This window comes from Vanessa tameamea, chromosome 19 (assembly GCF_037043105.1).
Source record: "Vanessa tameamea isolate UH-Manoa-2023 chromosome 19, ilVanTame1 primary haplotype, whole genome shotgun sequence".
NCBI classification, from domain to species: domain Eukaryota; kingdom Metazoa; phylum Arthropoda; class Insecta; order Lepidoptera; family Nymphalidae; genus Vanessa; species Vanessa tameamea.
Window position 1 is genome coordinate 7,222,086 of NC_087327.1, and position 17,685 is coordinate 7,239,770.

General features: G+C 30.3%; 5 protein-coding genes across 8 annotated transcripts; 2 read left to right on the forward strand and 3 right to left on the reverse strand.

Annotated features, from left to right (window-relative positions):
* Nucleotides 1-267: 267 nt before the first annotated feature.
* On the reverse strand, nucleotides 268-2,932 carry LOC113399347 (26S proteasome regulatory subunit 4). The gene is made up of 9 exons (XM_026638451.2): nucleotides 2,798-2,932; nucleotides 2,430-2,717; nucleotides 2,077-2,247; nucleotides 1,624-1,752; nucleotides 1,314-1,499; nucleotides 1,127-1,227; nucleotides 935-1,031; nucleotides 616-825; nucleotides 268-536 (listed from the first exon to the last, which is right to left on the reverse strand). The coding sequence occupies exons 1-9, from the start codon at nucleotides 2,798-2,800 to the stop codon at nucleotides 402-404; spliced, it is 1,320 nt and encodes a 439-aa protein (XP_026494236.1). The 5' UTR covers nucleotides 2,801-2,932; the 3' UTR covers nucleotides 268-401.
* Nucleotides 2,933-3,168: 236 nt separating this feature from the next.
* LOC113399343 (signal recognition particle subunit SRP54) lies at nucleotides 3,169-6,647 on the forward strand. Its single transcript, XM_026638446.2, has 7 exons — nucleotides 3,169-3,505; nucleotides 3,587-3,763; nucleotides 4,355-4,584; nucleotides 4,741-4,891; nucleotides 5,157-5,305; nucleotides 5,472-5,733; nucleotides 6,111-6,647. Exons 1-7 carry the CDS (start codon nucleotides 3,428-3,430, stop codon nucleotides 6,567-6,569), a joined length of 1,506 nt encoding a protein of 501 aa, XP_026494231.1. The 5' UTR covers nucleotides 3,169-3,427; the 3' UTR covers nucleotides 6,570-6,647.
* A 1,473-nt stretch (nucleotides 6,648-8,120) lies between these two features.
* Nucleotides 8,121-10,874, forward strand: LOC113399349 (abscission/NoCut checkpoint regulator). 2 transcript variants are annotated; one of them, XM_026638453.2, is made up of 6 exons: nucleotides 8,121-8,366; nucleotides 8,445-8,531; nucleotides 8,624-8,703; nucleotides 8,780-9,029; nucleotides 10,254-10,502; nucleotides 10,574-10,874. In XM_026638453.2, exons 1-6 carry the CDS (start codon nucleotides 8,319-8,321, stop codon nucleotides 10,778-10,780), a joined length of 921 nt encoding a protein of 306 aa, XP_026494238.2. In that variant the 5' UTR covers nucleotides 8,121-8,318; the 3' UTR covers nucleotides 10,781-10,874. The 2 variants fall into 2 exon arrangements, with proteins under 2 accessions (XP_026494238.2, XP_064073939.1); XM_064217869.1 differs by having other exon boundaries at nucleotides 8,783-9,029.
* On the reverse strand, nucleotides 10,861-17,114 carry LOC113399346 (CCA tRNA nucleotidyltransferase 1, mitochondrial). Of its 3 annotated transcripts, XM_026638449.2 has the most exons (6): nucleotides 12,772-12,864; nucleotides 12,475-12,674; nucleotides 12,052-12,335; nucleotides 11,646-11,966; nucleotides 11,275-11,494; nucleotides 10,861-11,176 (listed from the first exon to the last, which is right to left on the reverse strand). In XM_026638449.2, the coding sequence occupies exons 1-6, from the start codon at nucleotides 12,811-12,813 to the stop codon at nucleotides 10,876-10,878; spliced, it is 1,368 nt and encodes a 455-aa protein (XP_026494234.1). In that variant the 5' UTR covers nucleotides 12,814-12,864; the 3' UTR covers nucleotides 10,861-10,875. The 3 variants fall into 3 exon arrangements, with proteins under 3 accessions (XP_026494234.1, XP_064073938.1, XP_064073937.1); XM_064217868.1 differs by lacking the exons at nucleotides 12,475-12,674; nucleotides 12,772-12,864 and adding an exon at nucleotides 17,001-17,114; XM_064217867.1 differs by lacking the exon at nucleotides 12,772-12,864.
* Nucleotides 15,270-16,245, reverse strand: LOC113399350 (DNA repair protein XRCC3). Its single transcript, XM_026638454.2, has one exon. The coding sequence runs from the start codon at nucleotides 16,184-16,186 to the stop codon at nucleotides 15,275-15,277; it is 912 nt and encodes a 303-aa protein (XP_026494239.2). The 5' UTR covers nucleotides 16,187-16,245; the 3' UTR covers nucleotides 15,270-15,274.
* Nucleotides 17,115-17,685: the final 571 nt, after the last annotated feature.

Below are 17,685 nucleotides of genomic sequence, written 5' to 3' on the forward strand. Positions count from 1 at the left end.
CAGTTTATCTCGGTACGATTTTCTTGTTGTAGGTTTAATTAAATAATATGAACCCATACAAATTTTTTGATATTCAATAGCTTAAGGAAGCTCAACTTGAAATTGTCGACTAAGAATTCCTAAGCTTTCTCCGCCATCTTGAATTGAATATTTTTTTTGTTAACATTTTTTAATTTTACTGAATTATACATTCACATCAATTGTAAAGTTCTGTTAATAAATAATTGTCAAATATTCCTTTAATCAAATGAACACATTAAAAAACTGTATTTTCAAATGGATTTATTTCAAGCAATACATTCAAATCATATTATCTAGAATGTGTCTTCTCTAGTTAGTTTAATATTTTTAATTAAGTATATATAAAGTCTTCGAAAGATTTTAATGAAATTGCATAATATTTAAAGATAAAGTCCTTCAGGAGTTCCTTCTTTCTTTCTGTAGAGGACACTCTCTTTAGATTTCTTAAAATCTTCATTAGTGACTTTCATTCTTCGTTCCCTCAGGGCCATGAGTCCGGCTTCTGTGCAAATAGCCTAAAAAATAGAATGTATTATTAAAATATATATTTATATATATATGCATTTGCTGATAATGTATGGTTTTTATTTATACCTTTATGTCAGCACCAGAAAGATCATCCTTTGACATAATTAGTTCTGACAAATTAACATCATCAGCCAGAGTCATTCTTGAAGTATGAATAGTGAAAATTCTTCTCTTTGTTTTTTCGTCTGGCAGAGGGAACTCTATTTTTCTGTCAATACGACCGGGACGAATGAGAGCAGGGTCTAATGTTTCAATCCTATTTGTAGCCATGATTACCTTGATAAAAATAATTTGCAAATGTTTACCACTTTTTATTATATATGCAGCAATAATTTTGTATTTTATGTTGTTTGCTTAAATATAGTTTGTTCTTTCGTTCACTTACTTTTACATCACCTCGAGAATCAAAGCCGTCCAGTTGGTTTAGTAACTCCAACATAGTTCTTTGAATTTCTCTTTCACCACCAGAATTGGAGTCATAACTTAAATGATAAGATATTATTAAAATCAATTATTTTTGTAAAAATAAATATATGAGTAAATTAAAGATTTTTAGCTGTATGGCTTTTTCATTTACCGCTTAGTACCCACAGCATCAATTTCATCTATGAAAACAATTGATGGGGCATGCTCTTCTGCTACCCGGAACAACTCACGCACAAGTTTTGGTCCATCACCCTATATAAAAAATAATTATAAGTATCTATCATAACAAATAAATAGAATATTCTTACTACTATATATATACTAAACAGTAATCATACCAAATATTTCTGAATAAGTTCAGATCCAACAACTCGAAGGAATGTGGCTGAAGTCTGATTAGCTACAGCCTTGGCCAGCAAGGTCTTGCCAGTACCAGGTGGCCCATACAGGATAACACCTTTAGGAGGTTTGATACCCATCTCTTCATAGTACTCTGGGTGAGTAAGAGGTAATTCCACAGATTCCTATAGAAATTTTAATATTTATTATAAAAAAACATTTCATATACCACAACACAGATTATACAAATAATAATAATTAAATACACAGATAATTATCACAGTTAATAATCATATAATTTCAATTTACCTTAATTTCCTGTATTTGTGTATCCAGACCGCCTATATCAGCATAGGTCTCTTGTGGAGCTTTCTCCAACTTCATGACAGAAACCATTGGGTCAGTATCATCACCTAATACTCCAACAACTGCATGTACCTTTGTTTTATGTAAAAATATATTTATTTAGTTATTATGGTAGTTTAACTTTCAAAAAACAGTATGTGAATTAAAAAGACTGAGAAAATAATTACTACATTATTTTAATTGTTTTACTAAATCCTCAATGAGATCAGAATTAGAATAGAGATGTTTTTTTTATAGTTATTTTAAGAAGAAGCATCTAGAGTAAATTGTATTATTATATTACGAAGATGTATTATCATACATACAAGAAAAGTTTTGTTTGTTCTCTGGGATCAGTAAATTTTAGATTTTAAATAATTAAAATAAAGACACAAGACAACTTGCATGTCAGCTCACCTTATGATTCAATAACACAGAACAGCCTGGTTCCAGTTGATCCTTGTCAACGAATGATAAAATACTGACATAGTGTTCACTGCCCACCGATGTAGACACTATAGCATGGTTATCATCAATTATCTCTTCAAGAGTACCCACTGACATTGGTGTTCCCCTCAAATCATCCACCTACACATATTTTTTGACTATTATATATGTATGAGACAAATGGCCCAAAAGCACTAGAAAAGCATATTAGACTTAAAAAGCTTTTTATATAATAAGCTAAATATAGAAAAATCATTTTTTTAAATTTATTTAATAAAAATAGTTTAAACAAATTTTGCATATTTTATGTATTTAAACTGTACCTTTGATCTTTCTTCTTCGATTTTCTCTTCTTGTGGTTTGAGTCTCTCCTGGTTACGAATAAATTCTTCTTCCATAAGTAGGTAATCTTTGATTCTTTCTAGCTTCAACAATTTCAACCTACAGCGCGTATGTGGCGTTACTTGTGGCAATTTTAGAGCGGCATCAGGTCCCTTAGCCTTACGCTTCTTTTTGCCAACCCTGGTAGGAATTGGAGGCTCGTATTTCTTCTTCTTGTCTTTGTCATCTTTCTTGTCTCCAGCACTTCCACCACCAGATTGATTTTGACCCTAAGTATTGTTAATTATGAAATAAAACTATAACTAAATCTGTATTTGTAAACAGTAAAGATCATGGAATATATACATACCATTACTACACTTGTTACCTAAATATAACAAAGTTATTTTATATAAAATTTATAATCTCCTTCACGTACATGAAATAGCGGATTACAATGCGAAATTTGTTATTCTCCTTTTGTATAGTCTGTATTAGTGTTGTATAAAAAATAAATAACCTTACTTTTCCATTAATTTACGATTTTTGTCTATCAACTTTATTTGATTAAGGATTAGATATATGTAGAGTATTTAAAAAAATGTTATCAAGGAATACAATATTTCTAAATTTAAGATCGACTTAAATTACAGACTACTTTATGGTCATTTGAAATTCCAAATCATGTACGACGAGCGGAAACAAAACGTTTTGACGTTGACATTTGACGTGTGCGTGTCATATTGTCGATGATTTGTGGTGATATAGAAGGAATTGTCCGTCGTGGACTAAAAAAAATTAAGGAATATGGATATTATTGTGTGATGTAAATGATATCTGAAAAGTTATTTTAGATTTTTGTTTAGTTCATCAAATATTATATTAATTTAAAATGTCACAAAACTCGTATGAATTTGTTTTCCGTGATACGTTATAATTTTGTGTGAAAGAAGAACAGCTGACAGAACAATTGTTTAAAGTGTGTGTGTAGTTATTCAAAATGGTTTTAGCAGATCTAGGTCGAAAAATAACGACTGCTTTGCAGTCGTTAAGTCGTGCCACTATTATCAATGAAGAGGTAAACTATTATTACAGAAGCTGACCCCCTGAACTAGATATTGTATTTCATTTTACATAATCTACTTATATTTTCTTCCAGGTTTTAAACTCTATGTTGAAACAAATATGTGCTGCTCTATTAGAAGCTGATGTCAATATTCGTTTAGTAAAAAACCTCAGAGAAAATGTTCGTGCAGTTATTGATTTTGATGAAATGGCTGGAGGGCTTAATAAACGACGGATGATACAATCAGCCGTTTTTAAAGAGCTTGTGAAGGTACTAAATAAATTCTATTAGCTTTTTGCAGATTGAGGTTAAGTAAGTAGGAACACAATACTTAGAACATAAGTCAGCCCTATAATAAAAAGTAAATTCGATCCTTAACCTAAAATAATAATAAGACAAACAGCATACCATAACACTAAATATATGATACTAATACAAATGTCATACAAATAAGTCACAACAATAAATGCAATAATTAAAATAAAAACAAACTGTGATAAAACTATTATTAACCTGATCTTGTAAATTCTATGATCTAAATAAAAATATGTATCATTATATTATTTTTATGTCCTGTTACTATAATTTGGCTGTTAATTTTTTTTGGGTAGCATAATATTGTTAAGTACTCATTCATTAATTTAAAATGTTGCAACATATTGTATTGGTGCATTCTAGTCGAAAGATTGAGTGAACCAGTTTAAATAGATGCATAAAGGATTCAATAACTTTGTGTATTGATTTTGTAAATAGTTATTTATCCTTCCAGTGTTAATATCAATAGCCAAAGGTTAATATTTATCAGGTGGCCCATTTGGTTATCGGCCTTACCTTTATTTAACTCTTAATAATATCTTTCAGCTAGTAGATCCAGGAGTGAAGCCATACCAGCCCATCAAAGGGAAACCAAATATAATAATGTTTGTAGGTCTGCAGGGGTCAGGTAAAACTACTACATGTACAAAACTCGCATATCATTATCTGCGAAAGAATTGGAAATCATGTCTTGTATGTGCTGACACATTCAGAGCTGGTGCTTATGATCAAGTCAAACAAAACTGTACCAAGGCCAGAATACCATTTTATGGAAGGTACATATACTCAAATTATATTTATAACAAGCTAGATGACAACCATACATATTAAAGTCGTGCTCATATTTCTTTAACATCTTAATCACAGTACAGTTTTTGTTAGGATTTAAAAATTTTATTCATTTATTTTAGTAAAATATAAATATTTTTCAGTTATACAGAAGTTGATCCTGTTGTCATTGCCTCTACAGGTGTAGAGATGTTTAAAAAAGAAGGTTTTGAAATGATAATTGTAGATACGAGTGGACGTCACAAACAAGAAGAATCATTGTTTGAGGAGATGTTGGCAGTTGCCAATGCTATTGTAAGATTTATTACCTGTTTCATTTTAGTTCTGAATATTATTTTCTCATTTTTTTTTCTCTTACAAAATGAATATATATTATTAGTGTAGAAATTTGGTGAATGGATTTTACTCCTAACTTTTACTAGACTTTGTAAAATGTATTGCTAATTTCATTTAATTAGCTCAATGTAGAATGTTCTACAATGTAGACAATACTGGACTTAAATTAATTGTTGATTATCTATAAAAAAAAATGTTTATGATAACTATAATTTATTTTTAGAAACCAGATAACATAATATTTGTGATGGATGCTACAATTGGACAAGCTTGTGAAGCACAGGCTAGAGCTTTCAAGGAGAAAGTAGACATCGGTTCAGTGATCATTACTAAATTGGATGGACATGCAAAGGGGGGTGGTGCACTATCAGCGTAGGTTTAATTTTCTTGTTATATAAAATTAACTTGATATTCATACTTTTTATAGATTTTAATTTCGACACAATATTACATTAATATACACACACAATATTTTTATTTATATGCCATATATATTGACACTTTTACATGGTTAAAATAAAAAACAATAAACTTTTAGTGTTGCAGCAACACAAAGTCCCATAATATTTATTGGTACTGGAGAACATATTGATGATCTTGAGCCCTTTAAAACCAAACCTTTTATCAATAAATTGCTGGGTATGGGAGACATTGAAGGTTTGCTGGACAAAGTAAATGAGCTGAAGTTGGATGACAATGATGAACTTTTGGAAAAGCTTAAGCATGGACAGTTTACATTACGGGCTATGTATGAGCAATTTCAAAATATCATGAAGATGGGACCTTTTTCACAAATTATGGTTAGAAATATTTTATTAATTATTTTAGTTATATATAAGTTTACTTTTAATATTGCAATGTGAATAATAAGGAATTACTACTAAATATTATATTGAGATAGTTTCAAAATTACTCCTCAGGGTAGGTAATAATTTAGGCAAGTAAGAAATGTGGTCTAGCATGTGTCAGGTTTTTTAGGGGCTCTGTAACTATATTTTATCTCATAATAAATATTATAAAGATATGTATTTAATGTTAAAGAAATCTGACAGGTATGTGCTACAGTAAAAAAGGTCTATTTGAGTCATATCACTAAGTGGAGAATGAAATCAAATAACAGGTTTTGTATAATTTACAAATTTTATTTCTTAATTACACATCTTGTCCCAAATTACAGGGCATGATTCCAGGATTCTCTCAAGACTTAATGACAAAAGGTAGTGAACAAGAGTCAATGGCAAAATTGAAAAGACTTATGACAATTATGGACTCTATGAACGAAGGTGAACTTGACCATCGTGATGGTGCCAAATTATTTTCGAAACAACCAACGCGTGTAACCAGAGTAGCGCAAGGTGCTGGAGTCACAGAGCGAGATGTGAAAGATCTCATTGCACAATATACCAAGTTTGCAGCTGTTGTAAAGAAAATGGGAGGCATTAAGGGACTTTTTAAAGGTGGTGATATGGCTAAAAACGTTAATCAAAACCAAATGGCTAAACTTAATCAACAGATGGCTAAAATGATGGATCCTCGAATTCTTCAACAAATGGGTGGTATGTCTGGTTTACACAATATGATGAGGCAATTGCAACAAGGATCAAGTGGTATGAACAGCTTAATGGGTGGCAAATGATCTTAGATATGTATCTATAAACCTCCGATATATATATGTATGTATTTAAAGATCATTAATAAATAAAGTGTGATCATATTTAATTGGTTTTATTTTTTGGATACCAATTTCAAATGTATCAATTGTTTTATTTTTGCGTTATAATCAAATTATTATAGAAATTAAAAAAACAATATTTTGTCTTTTTCTTTTACACCTACATTTAACCTACCTACATTTATTTATATTATAAAATTATGTTTTCATTGGAATTGGTTGTATGGTATACCAAGACATTTTCCATTATGAAAAACCAGTGATGGTGTTAAACCTGGGATAGTAAATATATGTCAAGAGAATTATAATAGCTAATATTATTAATTTTCCATACATAAGTACTATACTATAGTGTACTTTATTAAATAAAGTTATATGGACTTAATAAAAAAAATATTAATTTAATAATAATAATAAAAATTTATTAACTTAATAAAGTTATATGGATTTAATAAGTATAAAAAAAAAAATTATGATGACAAATGAAATTGTCGAAAATAGTAGTCCTAAAATGAGATCTTGTGTATCGCAACATCGAGTTTATAAAAATAGAGAAATTCACAAGTGACCCGTTACTAACTTTGACTAATTTCATTTCTTCGAAGTTGCATAGTGGAAAAATGTATTGCCTATATATAATGTATGTATTTTTAAGTGGCGAAAGTATTTGATACTGGTTCTATCCGTGTTATAATTAATAAACTTGAAATAATCGGTATCAGAGGAAACCAGCTAAAACTATTCAAAAGATTTCTTTCAGAAAAATCTATGAGTTAAAGTGGATATCTCTATAAGTCAGACCTATTAATCACCCATGGTGTATATTGGGATCTAGTTTTTTTTGTCTATATCGACATTAAACGAAAACGACATTGGCGGTCACTAGACTAGTGTCGGTTTTTTATGTTAATGTTCGCTACTCGCTAATCACATCGGGTACACTACGCGAGGATTCTAGATGCTTTATTGGCATTAACGAATTACAAAAGTTATGAATATGATATATTATTTTTCTGTGAATTATTTTTTTTTAACTTTTGCCTAATTCATTCCGATCCTATCTCTCAACCACGGGTTCAAATAGAAAAAAACACATTTTCTCTGTGACTATAAAATAATATAAAACAGAAGATACAAAAGGCTCTGAGAGCTAAATTTTCAAATAGCTTTTCAAGAAATATAATTCAAAATGCATATTTCTTCTATCGGTTGGTCTAGATTTACTAATGTCGACAAATTTATCGATATTAATATGAAAAATATTAAGCAATTCGAATTATCTCAAAATTCTATGATACTCAAATTAAAAAAAAATACGCAGTAGCTTTATTTAATGCTAAATTACCATTTTTACTAATAGTTCTTTAATAATGGCATTTATACTTCTTAAAAACGGTATTGGCAAAAATATTTAATTTGTTGATATTTTTATTTTGACAACCAATACTACCAAATAGTAAATACCAAATACCAATTAGTAATTACCGTATCAACAGACAACAATGTTACATTAAAAATAATATTTTAATCGCCGCCGGAAGAAATAGTGTTCTGCGATTTATAATAATCTTTTATCTAAAATAACCTAGTCGATTGGTGTTCAGTGTTAAGTGTTAGAACTGCGAGCGCACAACAACCTAGTTTTGACCCAAGAAAAAATAAAAATTAGAAAATCTCAATGACGATTTACGGCATTGTTGTCTAGTTCTTACCATGTCCTGTAATTCGTGTTCGAAATCGTTTTCGCTCCTCCGACAAGAAGTAATTTCATTTCTACTTAAATTACCATTACATTGACATAAATACTTGCATTTTACAGAAGTTGTCTCTAAATTTCAGAAAGGTTGTCCCGGTTGTGGCTTTAGCTACTGTTCAAAATGCTTGAACCACAAAGTCTTCTTACAAAAACTTAATGCTGAAGTAAAGGTTAGTCTATTTTAATGTATTTTTGTTCTTTAATTAATATTTCGAACAATTTACATTTTTAATGTTGTTGAATTTATATTCTATTTTCATAGGTTTGCACTAAATGTAAACAACAAGCTAATAAAAATGATAATGAACCCACAACAATTGAACCACCTGATGCATATTATAGGTAAGTAAAATAATATTGTACCTCTTAACTATATCGGTAATTTTCGAATAATATATATCTTATTTTTTACATTTAGAAGGATTGGTATCCCTACTGATTGTGCAATGAATAAAGAAGTTTCATCCAACACAACAGATCAATTAATTTATGAAAAATTAAAGAAATTGAAAGAAGGCAATCAAGAAAATTTGACAAAAGTAAATAATGAGGATATTATTGCCCGTTTACAAAAACTTAAAGATGATATTCCTTCTACATCAACCACTGAATTAGAATTTAGATTGGCAAATTTAAAAGGAGTTCCAACTAGTGCAGTTCAGAGTAAGGTATACTTATATTTATGTTTATACCAATCAATACATCCAAGGCAATGTCCTGACCCTTGACTGACTATTAATGCAGTTTGTTAAGACAAAGAAACTTATAATTTCGTAAGAAAAGGATGTTATGCATTTTTGATTAAAACAATAGATGCATCTGCCAGTTCTCAAATTATCATTATTTGGGTAGGTACTCATCATATATTCTACCGCTATGCAGTAATATGTAGAATTGTTGTGTTTTTGTTTTAAGGGTGGTAGTGTAACTACTGGTACATATCAAATTTTAGTTCCCAACTTTGGTGGTACATTGGTTGTAAATAGTTAAAATTATAAGGCACTAAGGTCTATGGGTAGTGCTGACCATGAAGTTGGACCATTTGCCCACCCACATACTGAGGCAAAAAAATACTTAGTAGAGATGAAACAGATACCGGATATTCGGCCGACCATGTGGCCGGATAGCCGAGTATCCGGCCGCCGCATATCCGGTGAAACTTAGCCGATCGCAATTGCGACCCTTATTCTTTGTGGGCAGCTGATGCCAAACAATACCCAAATTTAACAAAGTTTGCCAAAATTTACCTTTCTGCACCTTGCAGCAGGATGTATAGCGAAAGACTATTTTCTGAAGCTGGCCTAATTTATGAAGAGAAACACAACCGCCTGCTACCTCTCAATGCAGAGAAATTAGTATTAGTACCAATTCATTCATTTTGTTTGTATCACATTAATTTACTATTGTGTGATTAGAAAGACTAACTAAAGAATTACTCAAAAATATGTTTCTTTTATCCAGTTTTTTTTATTCAGCCGGATGTCTATCCGGTATTCGAATAGTAGCTATCCAGTATTCGGCCCGATAGTATTATGGCGGCCGGATAGGCCGGAAAAATATGTTTCTTTTATCCAGTTTTTTTTATTCAGCCGGATGTCTATCCGGTATTCGAATAGTAGCTATCCAGTATTCGGCCCGATAGTATTATGGCGGCCGGATAGGCCGGAAAAATATGTTTCTTTTATCCAGTTTTTTTTATTCAGCCGGATGTCTATCCGGTATTCGAATAGTAGCTATCCAGTATTCGGCCCGATAGTATTATGGCGGCCGGATAGGCCGGATACCGGATAGTTACCGGATATCCGTTTCATCTCTAATTTAAAGTATATGTAAAATTAAACTATATACTGAATAATTTTTTTAAATTAATTGTCTATCTGATTTTATTTCAGCCATTGTTGCCAGGTCCTGACTTAAGAACAGAACAAGAACAAGCAGATGATCTCATGAAGCAATATATGGCACAGTCGCACATTGATACTAAATATAAAGAAGAATTTGATGTCCTAGTTAATGATATTGAAACTAGATTGCAGAAACTTAAGGGAACTTACACTTCTGGTCAAAAGAAACCCTCTGTCACAGAGAACAATGAAAAATCTGATGATGAAGAAGAAATAGTTAAAAAAATTATTCACAGGGTAATTTTTTATCATTACTTATATTGCAATTCCAGCTAGGACTGTCAAATAATTAAACTTTATTATTTTAGGCCAAAGAACAAACTAGTGTAGAAGAAAATGAAGTTTGTGATTCTGGACTAGAGGAGCTACCATTTTGCGAAATTTGTAACGAGGATGCAAAGATGCGTTGCCGTGGCTGCAAATATTTGTTCTGCAAGAGGTGTTTTTGTGAACATAAAGATGATGATGATGGTTGTGATAGTTATGATCCATATACAGCACCTAAGACATCTTGATTATAAAAGTTTTCTGTAAATATAATATGTTATAATACAAATTAATATATTTACTGCTAAGTTTAATTGAAATAAAATAATTTTTGTACATGCATTTATTTGCTTTTATATTTATCAACAATACTCGGTATTAATTTAACTAAATCATCAACACCAAGCTGGTATTCACTATCTATCCATGTATCCTTTAATTTGTATATAATATGACTATACACTTTGCCAGGCATATATCCATTCTCCTTCAAAATTTTACCATTAACTGGAAATGTTGGTATAACCCATTTTTTAAAATCTTCTAGAAGTTTTTCATCACCTCTATATTTAAGCACTTCTAGGACATAGTCATAGGCATCTTGTTGCTTTATCTTGGTATTCAAAACTATTTTCTCATAGGGCCTATAAAACAAGATATGTATGTTAAAAAAACTGGCCCAATAGAACATTATCATACAATCTTGGGTTTGATTATGCAATATTGAAAAAAAGCCACTTACAATAATGGTCTAGGAGCACTTCCATCATCTCTGTCTCTATTTTCAATGATGAAGTAGGTCATATCTCTATCATAATTAGAGAACTTTAATCTAGCATGTAGCAATGTTGCATCATCAATATTGTTAAGCAGTGCAGCTAAGTAACTCATAGGGTGCAAGTACAAATGCTTGCTCCTTTTTAATAACTTGTCCAGTTCTTCTATATTAGGGTTGGGTAAACCTGTTAATGGAAATATATGGTCAGAATTTAAATACATACAAGAGAGTAAACAACTCAGTACATGCGATCGATGACACACCCTAAGTTACACTTCAAAAACAACAAAGTTAAATTATAATATTTAAAAAATAGGTATGCTATTAATTGTTACCTATGTATTGTCCAATATTGACTTCTAACATTTTTTTTAATAAATCCCCAGTAAAATTGCCTTGCAATGTCTTCTTTAACTCCATCCAAATTCTTTCTCCCGACACATTTGCTAGACCATCTGCATTCTGTTTGATAACATCTAAAGTATGTTGGTCATGATTATTTACACTCTCAGCAATTCTACCATAAAAGCGAAAATAACGCATTATTCTCAGATAATCTTCCTTAATTCTCACATCTGCATCTCCAACAAAGGCAATTCTTCGTTTCTGCAAGTCGTCATAGCCATAAAAATAATCATAAACTAATCCATCAAAACCTGTTGGTAGATATTATTTTTAAATATATCGACTTTGTCATGTATTTCCATTTATTACTAAAATAATAAACCTAAATAACTTTACCTAGAAACATTGAATTTATAGTTAGATCTCTTCTATTGGCATCTAGTTTCCAATCTTTTGTGAATTCAACCTTTGCATGCCTACCATCTGTGACCATATCTATTCTTAAAGTAGTTACTTCAAAGTTTTCTTTGTCATTTATTCTTGGTGTTACTGTACCATGTTTCTCTCCAGCCATGTTTATCATTCTCACATTTTCTGCTGTGAACATTTCTTTCATTTCCTGAGGAGTTGCAGTTGTGGCAAAGTCTAAGTCCTTTGGTTGCTGGCCAAGTAGTAAGTCTCTAAAAAAATAAGTAGTAAAATCAAGAATACTTCCAGAATGAGTTCAAAGAAAACATTAAAAAAAGGTGCACACAATTATTTGCTTTGTTATTCAAATAATTTTATGAATTAAGGACTCACAAAATTAAAGTTTGTTACCTTACAGCTCCACCGGCTACTCTGATTTCGTAATTGTATTTGTCGAAAATTTTTTTCAATTCTATTACCTCTTGGTTAAAGATATTTTGAAACTCTGATGTGTCCAATTTGAACACGACGGGGTCTTCGCGACTTTTTAAATCCATATCTATTCTACTTCTTAGTCTTTTATGGTGTGGATTTTTTATTTTACTGCAAGACTATTATAATTGGTTATAATATCATATGTAAAATTAACTGAAGTTATTAAAAAATCATTCATAATAGCGAAAGTAGGACAATAACATTATTGCTCACCCTTAAATATTTTACAATGTTTATTCTCCGAACAAATATCATTCCAATTATTGCAGAATAATTTCAAAAATATTTGACAAGTACTGACAAATAATTTGACATTAATATGATTAGCAACATTATTCTGTATGACGGTTTTTCTCTTGGCCATGGGCGTGAACAAATCGGGTCATGTGTTGGCTTAGATCAACTATTGTTTAAAATTTCAATATATAAATTATAAAATAAATATAATAAAAATAAAGTACCATAAAACAACTTAGGTGTATAACGGTATTTATTTATTAGTTAATATCTTAAAATATCGGAGCCAGCAGGCCAAATCTTATTTTAAGAAAACCAAAAATAATTGCGAAGGAAAAGAAATTGTTGATTTAATTAATCACTATGAAGAAAGTGGATTAATTTGATATATACAGGTTATTGGTAATTCGACGTATTCCCGTTAGGAGGTAATAGGGGTGACTATTTGCGATAATTTTAACTCCTATATGCATAATGCAAAAGTGAACCATTTTTAAGTTATCACGTTTTTTATGTTTTTCTAAAATAAGTAAAAAAATTTATTTAAAAAAAATTAACAATTTAAATCTAATTTTTTCTTGTTTTATAAATACGATTAAACACTGGTTATTTATCAATATTAAAACTATAATTATCGGTCCAAATTTAAAAATGCGAGAAGGAAAAATATATTATTTTAATTTAAAAAGAATAATTCCATGAAATACGCTCCATAGTCCATACATACACATTCCTCGAACAGTTACTGGAACCTTTGCAAAAGGAGTCTTTTTGAAAATAAAATAATGTTTTAACAATAATTATACGATTCCTTTTTATGTAATAGAGAGGCGAATGGACAATGTGCCGACTTATAGTAAGTGGCCCATAGACATTGGCACTATCAGAAAAATAACATTAATAATAGTTATTATATTTATATTATAGTTAAACCAATGCGCCCCCAACCTCGAGTAAAGATTGTAGGTCCGTTCTAGTTGTCTTTGAGAACGATAAAAAAAAAATTGGACCTATATTCTATTCCAAGCAGCGTTGCAGAACTATCGATAGTTTGACTATCGATAGCCAGCGATTTTTTTATAGTATTAGTTTTTTAATGTAAGTAATGTATTCGTAATGTATTCTAATCGCTACACTCAAGATTACTACAAAAAAGTTTCATTGTAATGCCACCGTCCTCCTAAAAGATTTTTAATGTTATGAGTATTTATAATGTTTATTCATAAATCAAACACAAAAAATATTGACAACATTTTTCACATTTAAATTTTTCATTATTACTTATTCCGCACAAAATGTCTTAATTCTAAAAACAAATTTTGTTGTAAATTTAATTTCATTTATTTAAATATACACTACAGTTGGCCTACTAAATTACTTATCTTGAGAAAGTAATACTATCGAAAATTACTGGCTATCGATAGCACAAAACTATCGATACTATCGATAATTTAGATTAAAAGTAATGGTTTTTGCAAAACTATCGATAGTATCAATAGTATTGCTCATGGGAAGCTATCGATAGTATCGATGCTATCGATAGTATCGATACTATCGATAGTATTGACACGTGACAATACAATCGATAGACTATCGATAGTATCGCTTACACCTTGTGGACTATCGATATGCAACACTAATTCCAAGTTCCAACCATAAGAGAAAAAAATCTGTTATCGGAATTTTGAAAATAAAATTAAAGTGGATATAAGTAGTTCTGTGTAATAGTGTTGTATTATAAATAAAGATATATTTATCTTAAACTGTTAGTCAAACTCAAACTTGGTTCATATATCAGCTGTTATAACTTATTGCTTATATTTATCTTAGAAGCAATTGTATTTTTGTGTATGTTTGTATGTGTAGCTAAAGGTATGATAGGCCCATTTCTTCTGGTTTTAAAAAAAATATATCAGTAAGCATTATTCTCAAATCGCAAGTCGAGATAATGGTTATTATAAAACATTGAATGAATATGAACTTATTATTATTTATATCAAACAAATATAATGCGTATTTAAATCATCATACTGACAATATATTTATATTCATTTATTTTTCATTAAAATATGTAGACAGGTAAATGTCCCATCTGAGGGTAAGTTTTTATGACCTCCCAGACATTAGTGCTGTAAGAACAATTAAACATCCCTTACATCATCATCAATGAAAATAAGATGTCACAGAAACCTGTAGTTACCCCAGATCTCAAACAAACTGGGACATAATCATACTAAGTAGCTTGTACAAAGCCCTATGAAGTGCCAATAAATAATCACCAAATGTTGACACTAATGGTGGTTGATGAGTCAAGATATTAATAACATTTATTTCTAAGAGATGGTTTTTATTGCAACTGAGGATTTCTCTAATTTGCTCTAACTAGACTCTACCATTTTTGTAGCAATCTATTTTTACTTAATTAATGGAAATTAAAAAAGTTAAGTCTCCTTAATTGAAAGATAATTTTAAAATTGGTTCACTTATTTATTAATATATTTTCCATATCTTCTATGCCATTTTTTGTTATTATGAATTTTGCACCTTGTGCGTTGGATAAATGTGGAGCAAAAGCAATAGTTAATTCCCGATAATCTATTGTTTTTGTTAATTTTAACCTACAAGAAATCAAATTAGACCATACTAGTCCTAATGTAGGCAGTACATCATCAGAACCAGTGAAACAAGCAGTCACTTGATTGATACAAATAACAGCTATATTATATTCTTGGGCTATATTAAGTAGCAAGATAGCCAATTCTTTAAGTTCTTCTGCTCTTTGTACATAGTTAGTATTTTCACACCTAAAAGGGGCAGCTACTGAATCCAAAATGACAGCAGATATTTTATTAAATTTCAATAACTTGGGTAAACGCACTCTGATACATGATATTAATTCATGAGCCTCAGTAAGATGTTCGATAAAGATATTCTTTTTACATTCTGTATCTTTTATATCATGCCAGACATATTGGCTTATTTGATTAAATCTTTTTACAGGAAATAAATCTTCCGTACATATAAACACACATCCACTAGTGCCACAATAGACTGCAGTTTGAAGTGCTATTTGTGTTTTTCCTGAGCCACTTTCACCATACATTTCTGTTAATGTCCCTATTCGAAAGCCACCTTTTAGTATTTTATCAATACTTGCACAGCCAGTTTTCACAGCAACATTTTTATCTTCCAAAGAATTTCCACTTATGCTAACAGGACTACAATTGTTTGACAAAATATTTTTAAGTAGTTTAATATCATCGTTAAATAAATTAGTAAGTTTTTTAATATCCCAAACAGAAAGAATAATTATTTGTTTTGTGGTACAAATACCTGCTTTTTCTAATACTTCAAATAATCTAGTAGGTAAAAGGTCTTTTAAAGTATCCATTTTAAAAATCGAGGTTACTGGATAGAATTCTAATTTCTGTCATAAGTCTGCTTTAAGCATAAGCAGTTTCAGTTTATATGTATTATCTATGAGCATAACTATCATCTCTAACGTTGCCATTGTTGCCTGGCGATAATCATGGCACAGAGTACATATTTAAGAAAAATAGTTTGAGTAATCTGTTTTTAAACGACTAAGAAAATAGTAAAATATAATTGCAAATGAGATTGTTGACGTGATGTGATGGACCGAGGACTTTGAATTGAAACTCAACAAATAGTAGTCAACAATCTATGATAATACTACTAAAATTAAAAAAAACGGTATTTGTTTGTTTATGTGCGTTGCCAGCAAGTGCAGATTATATATATACATTATCCAATCACTATTTACTAGAAGTTCTAGTTAGAAGTTTTGAAATGTAATATAATGTAAACAAAATAACATGACAGCAAATGGTTAATATATAAAACTATTCACCGATTAGTATTCTATATACTCATACTACTAGAAGTTTTCAACTAACTTTGTAAAGTGAGAGCTTGAGAAGCGAAGCTCTGTGGTATGGTATTAAAATTTTAGTGCATATTTAATTCATCACTGACGTTTGAATAAAAAAAGTGATAAATTAAAAACGTAACATATTCGGATGAAGAAATAAGTGGCTATATCGATTATCGCGGTGTAGAATTAAAAACACAAAATGAAGAAAATAGAACACTATTCTCCGACTTCCTATGAACTTATTGATAATATTTTTAAATCTAAAAAAAAATATATATTCCAGTTATTCAAAAGTATTAGCGATACCTACGTAGGTAATTATTTTTTTAGTTGAAAGATGTTGCGAAGTCAGAGTGTGTACAACGTCGGGCGTTTGATAGCGATACACTTTCACCCCGATAGAGTCGCCCAAAGCGCGCGGGCTTCGATCAATGCCACAACTAGTTGCGCCAGTCGAGTCGTCAGGTTTGCTAGCGTGTCTGCGTCCTCGTCCAGTAAAAGGAAAATGGTAATTTTATTAATTTAGCTAATTTACCTTTGAATTGCGTTGTGTTTGATAATCAAGGTTGTGTACTTATATCAGTCTTTGTAACTGGTTTTTAAATTTAGTAAAAAGTTGAAGATAGTGGTATGAATTATTGTATTATTTGTACTGTTCTTTTAAAATAATATTTATTATTTTAAATGTTCATAATTTTATTGATATTTTGTTAATCAAAAACTTATTCTTATTTTGTAGGCTGACAAATTGAAACAGGAGGAGCGTGAAGGCCTTCTTCAACCACTTTTACAAACAGGCTGGAAGGTACAAAGCGATAGAGATGCTATCGAAAAAGAATTCAAATTCAAAGACTTTAATGAGGCTTTTGGTTTCATGACTCGAGTTGCTCTGCTAGCGGAAAAAATGGATCATCACCCTGAATGGTTTAATGTCTACAACAAATTGCAGGTGAGAGCTATTTTTTATAAATTACTTGCTATCTTATTTATGCTAA